The 7,751-nt window shown below is 37.6% G+C and overlaps 2 protein-coding genes across 2 annotated transcripts; one reads left to right on the forward strand and one right to left on the reverse strand.

Moving 5' to 3' along the window:
* Positions 1 to 3,340: 3,340 nt before the first annotated feature.
* On the reverse strand, positions 3,341 to 5,359 carry LOC136968069 (uncharacterized). The gene has a single exon (XM_067262031.1). It carries the CDS (start codon positions 5,357 to 5,359, stop codon positions 3,341 to 3,343), a length of 2,019 nt encoding a protein of 672 aa, XP_067118132.1.
* Positions 5,360 to 5,888: 529 nt separating this feature from the next.
* Positions 5,889 to 6,755, forward strand: LOC136968070 (uncharacterized). Its single transcript, XM_067262032.1, has one exon. It carries the CDS (start codon positions 5,889 to 5,891, stop codon positions 6,753 to 6,755), a length of 867 nt encoding a protein of 288 aa, XP_067118133.1.
* The last annotated feature ends 996 nt before the right edge of the window (positions 6,756 to 7,751 follow it).

The raw sequence follows: 7,751 nt of genomic DNA on the forward strand, positions 1-7,751 counted from the left end.
GGTGTTCAATCAAATTTTTCGATTGTTTCACCTCCACCATTTTATCAAAAGATCTGTTGAAAGTCATAAAAATTATTTTTCACGAACTTGTTTTCTCATTGAGGATGATCCATCTAGTTAGTCGTGTGTCACCCGGAACTTTTAGAAGTAATTCACGTATTGGACACCCGACCATTAACAACGAGATCCTGACCTTATGGAAAAAACCCAACAGAAACAAATAATACGAGAGAACGATGACAATTCCAGGCAGTCGTCGTCTGGTCATTCACCGCAAACCCAACGCTAGGAAAAATCCCTGCAGCCTTGCGACCTACACCCAAACGTTACCCCACCTAGAAGACCGGAAAATATTACTTTGTGGATTGTTTTATACCGTGGGCTGTTTTATTCTGTGGATTGTGTGCCTCTAACGGATATACCGTCTAAGTTCGTTGATACCCTGCTGCCCAAGGAACCCAAGGATCTCTTTAACCAAGGTATTATCAACTCGCAAATCGTTTGTAAACTCTCTGTCTCCGTATATCTAGGAATACGTTATTGTTAGCTATGCGTCGCGCTGTAATCTCTGTTATTTTTATTAAATTTATTCTCGTTACTTAGCCAGTATCCCGAGTGACTTCTTCGTTTCTCCTTCTTCCACCTCCATACGGACGCAATCGCTCACCCGCGACCGCTTGCTTGACGTAACAACTTTCTGTCGCGATTTCCGATTCTTGAAAGACTCGGTGGTGTCACATCCTGACGAGGGGTCAAAGAGACTTTGACTCTCCGTCACAAAGAGATGTTTTATATATAAATGTTGATGTGCTGCGGGGCCCCTTTTAGCGCGGGGCCCGATTGGCACATATAGCTCCAATCGCCTCAAATCCGGCTCTGAATTTAACTGAATATCTAGCGTTAATCCCAGTTCAAGAAGCTACAGGTGAAAACTTGTTCAATCTGATTGATGAAGAAATCACGAGATGTGGCCAGAGCCTTTACGAATTGTGTAGGATTTTCATCAGAAGGTGCATCCAACATGGTTGGATGCAATAACTCTGTTTGGTTAAGAATAAAAGCTAAATCTTCTTCGTGTGTTCAACTCAGGTGTGTGTGTGTCATTCATTAGTATTTTGCATTCAGCATTTGGTATCCAAACTCTCATCAAATATTAAATTTTTATTGGCAGCTATACCAAGTTGGTTTCGCCAGAGCGAATTACGAAGAAATGCATTCAAGGAATTATTTGCAGCTATGACAAATTCTCCAGATTTTCAGGAAACCAGAACTGCACCACTTCCATTTGAAAAACTTTCATTTACTCGGTGCTTGTACTGTACGTAGAAAGGTGATGTTTAATATTCTCATGAACTAGGAAGAATTAAAGGCTTATTTAATCTCTTTTGAGTTAGGCTACTCGCATTTTGATGAAAGACTTAAAAGAAATGCTATCTGATTACAAAAATTACTTGTATGTTAACTTTGCGACACCTATTCTGCAGGAATTTGAAAAATTGAACAGCCTTTTTCAACAAACGAAAGCTGGTCCTAATAAACTGTATAAACAACTTTTCTTACATCACCAGAGTCTTCAGAACAGGTTGTACGATGTCAACGGGCAAATGAAAAAGATTCAAGAAGTTGATTTTGGTGTCAAATTCATAATGGCATGCAATAAATTCCTACAGAACAACAGTGATGAAAAATTGAAACCAATTAGAGTTGCGAGAAAGGTCTGTCCGGGACGTGTTTTCGACACCATCCTTCCTTGTCACCATTGAATAATAGCGAAGGTGTCAAAGCCCAGTGTCGCCGTCTCGTCGCATGGAAACTTAACCGATTCTGCAAGGTGTTGTTTCTTCGTGTCACATAAAAAATGTTTAGAAAATTTGTATGCCCTTTTTAAGTACAAACTATTTCTAGGTCCTCACAAATGAGCTCTCTTAATGCCCACAAGGCGGAAAGAGTAAACAAACCCCTCAAAATTAAGCTTTTTGCTATTTATAATAGTTAAAATTATAAAATTTTTAAAATAAAATATAATAACAGATGGCGCCAACAAATATTTCCGGAAAAGTTAGGCAACTCGTTGTTGTATGTTTTTCTATATTTTAGTTTTTCAGTTTTACAGTTCCACCTGTTTTACCTCTACGGTTTTTAAAAAGGTTATTCGAACGAATACCCATATTATACGTTAAATTATTTCATGCAAGAAAAATATAAATAATGTAACGTTGCAAATACAAAACAGAACAATTGATAGAGTTTCATCAGTTCTATCTTGAGGAAACCGTGTTTTGTATTTTCTTTCTTTGTTTCTTTCGAAGACACAATGCAGTGTCGTAAACTTAAAAAACTTGAAAAAGGATGAAAAATTCGCCCAGTGTTTTTTAAGTTTACGTCACTGCATTGTGTCTTCGAAAGAAACAAAGAAAGGAAAAAAAGAGAGTTTCATCAATTAGGTATTCGGGTACTAACATACAGGAAGATAGTAGATGCGTTAAAAATAGCTTGGAAAAATACAATAACAAATGATGAAGTTTTGAAAAGAATGGGAAAAGAAAAAGAAATTTTAAATACAGTTAAAAGAAGAAAGACGGGAGTATTTTGGCCACATCATCCGAGGAAGTAAATATGGAATTTTGAGAAATATTTTAGAGAGAAAGATCTGTGGAAGAAAAAGTTCAGGAAGGAGAAGGAAAAGTTGGTTGGGTAATATATGTGAATGGAGAAATAAGAAAGCAGAAGAACTCACACGTGAGGCAGAATTGAGATTGTTGTAATAATACTAATTTTACATTCAGAAATGAATACGGAACCAGAAGAAGAAAAATATCTTAAAGACTAATGAGGGAAAAGTGACCCGAAATGCATTTCGTCCCAATGCATTAATTTCACAATGCATTCTTTGATACAGTAGAAACATACAATACACCTTATCGCTGAGAACAAACAATTTATTACCTAAAACTAACGTTTTCGGCCCAATTTATGGGCCATCTTCAGGTTACAGTTGTTCGATTCCGATACAAAATCGAACACATTCAAAATTAAACCAAAATAGAACATACGTTTAAATTAAACCAATAGAACAAGCATAGTACAAAATAATAAATAACAAAAATTAAAATAACACGGAAAATAAAAATGAAATTAAAATACAAATAAAATACTGTGACTGGCCGTCAATCTTAAGGAACCATTCGTTTTGCATTAACCCAGAAGCCTACTGAGTGACGGCAGACTCATTATCACGTGTGTTACGTCTTACTATGTATTTCCAGGATGACGGTAACACCGTCGCATCCTTATAATTTAAACATCTGCCAGCCAAACTCGCTCTGTAGATTTCACATTTCTAAGTTATGGACGACAGCGTTGGCGAGTGTACTTTTACAAGAATTTTGGCATTTTCCCATTCTACCACTGAACCATCTGCTTGCGCCATTTTGGATAACGCTGTTGCGCACCTGTTTTTTGTGACATCGTACCGATGCTCCTTTATCCTCACTCCAAGGTTTCTATTAGTGACACCTACGTAGTCCCTATCGATTCCCAACTGGTCATTTTTGTAGGGAATTGCATATACTCCCGCCTGTTCTTTAACACCAATTCTTTCTTTGTCGTTTCTAATCAACCTATACACTGTGGGGGCCCTTTTGCATATTAAACTGGCGTTTTTGTGCCTCGCTATTTGCTTCATAATCGGGAAGAGACATTTATTATATGTAAACTTTGTGAAGTTACCCCCAGACTCCGGTTTCTTCTTAGAACTGCTCCTAGGCTTTATGTACGCCGCTATTAAACGTTCTATAGTTCTTGTTCCAAACCCTAACTCCTTTGCTATCTCTTTGATTCTACCCAGCTCATTCATCGTGTCCATTATATTTGAGCAATATAAAAACGCTCTTCTGATTAGGGCCCTAAATGCGGATAATTTATAAACCGTTGGGTCATTGGAACTCGCCGGAATATACATCGGATCATGTGTGGGCTTGATGTACACCTTCGTGCATAAAGCTCCATTCTTAAATTCAATGGCAACGTCCAAGAAGTGTAGCTCTTTGTTACTAACTTGCTCAAGGTTAAGTTTCAAGCCATGTTGGTTAGAGTTCACTTGGTCTAGGAATCGCTGTATCATTGTGTCATTCTTCCAAATAATTAGAACATCGTCTATATATCTTTTGTACATGATTATGTGTTCATTATAGTTGAAAACTGTCATGCGTTCAATCCTTCTCACTACCAATTCACAGAGCAGGCCAGACATCGGGCTGCCCATTGGGACCCCTCTTAACTGCTTATAAACTTTACCTTGGAAACTGAAAAATGACTGAAAGCATATTAGATCTACCATTATCTCTAAATCTTTTTTGTGCTTGTATGCTTTTGGGTGCAACCCACATAACAGGTTCACTAACTCATCAAAACATGAGGTAAGATTTATTGATGGAAACATACTCTCGTAATCCATAACAGTCCCAATCTCATTGTCCATTAACGACATATCATGTAGGTTATTAACCAAACTAAACGGGTCCTTTACGACAAATTGGTAGTCTTCAATAAGTGGTGTTAAATGCCTATGCATACGTTTTTCCAAAATGTAGGTTGGTCCTTTACATTTCTCTACAACCGGTCTGATTTCTTTACTGTTTTTATGTATTTTTGCAAATCCAAACAACCTAGGTACCCCTGGGCAGGTAATGTGGGCCCCTTTTAGGAAAGGGAATAACGATGCTATGGGCGATTTTTCCAATTTTTTTAGTTTTCTGTCAATTCTTTCAACAATACCTCTGTCCACCTCTTCACATTCCGTTTTTCTTATATAGTCATCTAGGGCTTCATTATACCTTTGTTTCTTCATTAAGACCAAATGCTTACTCTTATCCGCCCTAGTGACCACTATATCGTTATCATTCAACCATCTTCTAGCCTGGTTAATGCACAATTCTTTATCTTGCCTCCTGGAGCATTTTTCAGTTTTGAATGCCGTCTTCCATCTGTAATAGTCCTTATCCACTTCACACATTCCTGTAATTCCTCTTTCTATTTCGGCTACTACGCCTCTCCAGTTCCTACTGCTGTCCGGAACATAATTCGGACCTTTTTCCAGAACACGTTTAACACACTGCGGGAGTTGCATCTGATCCCATAATATATACGGGGTTGGCTTCAAAACGCTCTTAACCTTGGACGGTTGCTTTTTCGAAATCCACAACAGTTTTTTCTTGTACTTCTTCTTTAAACTAATGCTTATTTGGTCCGTTAACCCAACTACTCTTGAATTGATACTCGCTAATGTATCCGGGTTCTTTCGAAACAAATTCTCTTCCAGTTCCACTATTTCTTTAATGGTTCTGTACTTTATATTCATCGTTATTCCCTTAGCTTCGTTATTCCCTTTCCTAAAAGGGGCCCACATTACCTGCCCAGGGGTATTTAGGTTGTTTGGATTTGCAAAAATACATAAAAACAGTAAAGAAATCAGACCGGTTGTAGAGAAATGTAAAGGACCAACCTACATTTTGGAAAAACGTATGCATAGGCATTTAACACCACTTATTGAAGACTACCAATTTGTCGTAAAGGACCCGTTTAGTTTGGTTAATAACCTACATGATATGTCGTTAATGGACAATGAGATTGGGACTGTTATGGATTACGAGAGTATGTTTCCATCAATAAATCTTACCTCATGTTTTGATGAGTTAGTGAACCTATTATGTGGGTTGCACTCAAAAGCATACAAGCACAAAAAAGATTTAGAGATAATGGTAGATCTAATATGCTTTCAGTCATTTTTCAGTTTCCAAGGTAAAGTTTATAAGCAGTTAAGAGGGGTCCCAATGGGCAGCCCGATGTCTGGCCTGCTCTGTGAATTGGTAGTGAGAAGGATTGAACGCATGACAGTTTTCAACTATAATGAACACATAATCATGTACAAAAGATATATAGACGATGTTCTAATTATTTGGAAGAATGACACAATGATACAGCGATTCCTAGACCAAGTGAACTCTAACCAACATGGCTTGAAACTTAACCTTGAGCAAGTTAGTAACAAAGAGCTACACTTCTTGGACGTTGGCATTGAATTTAAGAATGGAGCTTTATGCACGAAGGTGTACATCAAGCCCACACATGATCCGATGTATATTCCGGCGAGTTCCAATGACCCAACGGTTTATAAATTATCCGCATTTAGGGCCCTAATCAGAAGAGCGTTTTTATATTGCTCAAATATAATGGACACGATGAATGAGCTGGGTAGAATCAAAAAGATAGCAAAGGAGTTAGGGTTTGGAACAAGAACTATAGAACGTTTAATAGCGGCGTACATAAAGCCTAGGAGCAGTTCTAAGAAGAAACCGGAGTCTGGGGGTAACTTCACAAAGTTTACATATAATAAATGTCTCTTCCCGATTATGAAGCAAATAGCGAGGCACAAAAACGCCAGTTTAATATGCAAAAGGGCCCCCACAGTGTATAGGTTGATTAGAAACGACAAAGAAAGAATTGGTGTTAAAGAACAGGCGGGAGTATATGCAATTCCCTACAAAAATGACCAGTTGGGAATCGATAGGGACTACGTAGGTGTCACTAATAGAAACCTTGGAGTGAGGATAAAGGAGCATCGGTACGATGTCACAAAAAACAGGTGCGCAACAGCGTTATCCAAAATGGCGCAAGCAGATGGTTCAGTGGTAGAATGGGAAAATGCCAAAATTCTTGTAAAAGTACACTCGCCAACGCTGTCGTCCATAACTTAGAAATGTGAAATCTACAGAGCGAGTTTGGCTGGCAGATGTTTAAATTATAAGGATGCGACGGTGTTACCGTCATCCTGGAAATACATAGTAAGACGTAACACACGTGATAATGAGTCTGCCGTCACTCAGTAGGCTTCTGGGTTAATGCAAAACGAATGGTTCCTTAAGATTGACGGCCAGTCACAGTATTTTATTTGTATTTTAATTTCATTTTTATTTTCCGTGTTATTTTAATTTTTGTTATTTATTATTTTGTACTATGCTTGTTCTATTGGTTTAATTTAAACGTATGTTCTATTTTGGTTTAATTTTGAATGTGTTCGATTTTGTATCGGAATCGAACAACTGTAACCTGAAGATGGCCCATAAATTGGGCCGAAAACGTTAGTTTTAGGTAATAAATTGTTTGTTCTCAGCGATAAGATGTAGTGTATGTTTCTACTGTATTCATTAAGAAGCTGAGTCTGAGCAGAAGATTAATTATGGCATTCTTTGATATAATTTTTTACAAAAAATTGTTATGTAATTTATTAATTTCGAATTGTTATTAATAATGAATGAGTAAGTAAATATATTAGTTTAAGTTAATACGTTGCTTTATATAAATTATTTAATAAAATTAGGAAATTTAGGTACTCTCGTCTGAAGTAATCGAAGTAAAAGCTTCATCATCTGGCAACACTGTCTCGATTCGATAGCCGTTGGCGCGGCGAATGAATTGTCGGTTTACAGTGCTCGTCTGCCAAACGTGCTACAAATCTGATTACCGAATTAATATTACTGTCTTTCGAAGGGGATCCGACATAAATGTAAGTCTCAAACTCTTAATTGTCGAAATTGATTTCCGGAAAAATGTTAATGAAGAAGTGAAGTCGCCATTTTGCGATTTTGAATTGCGACGTTGGTTGCAGACGACTTTAGGTTTAGACCGAAGCCAAAGGTTCCCGCCTCGTAAAAGATCTTAAGCTTAGTTCACACTGAGCGAATAGCGAATGC

Source organism: Centruroides vittatus, unplaced genomic scaffold (assembly GCF_030686945.1).
Source record: "Centruroides vittatus isolate TY-2023 unplaced genomic scaffold, ASM3068694v2 contig_1385, whole genome shotgun sequence".
In the NCBI taxonomy this organism is placed as follows: domain Eukaryota; kingdom Metazoa; phylum Arthropoda; class Arachnida; order Scorpiones; family Buthidae; genus Centruroides; species Centruroides vittatus.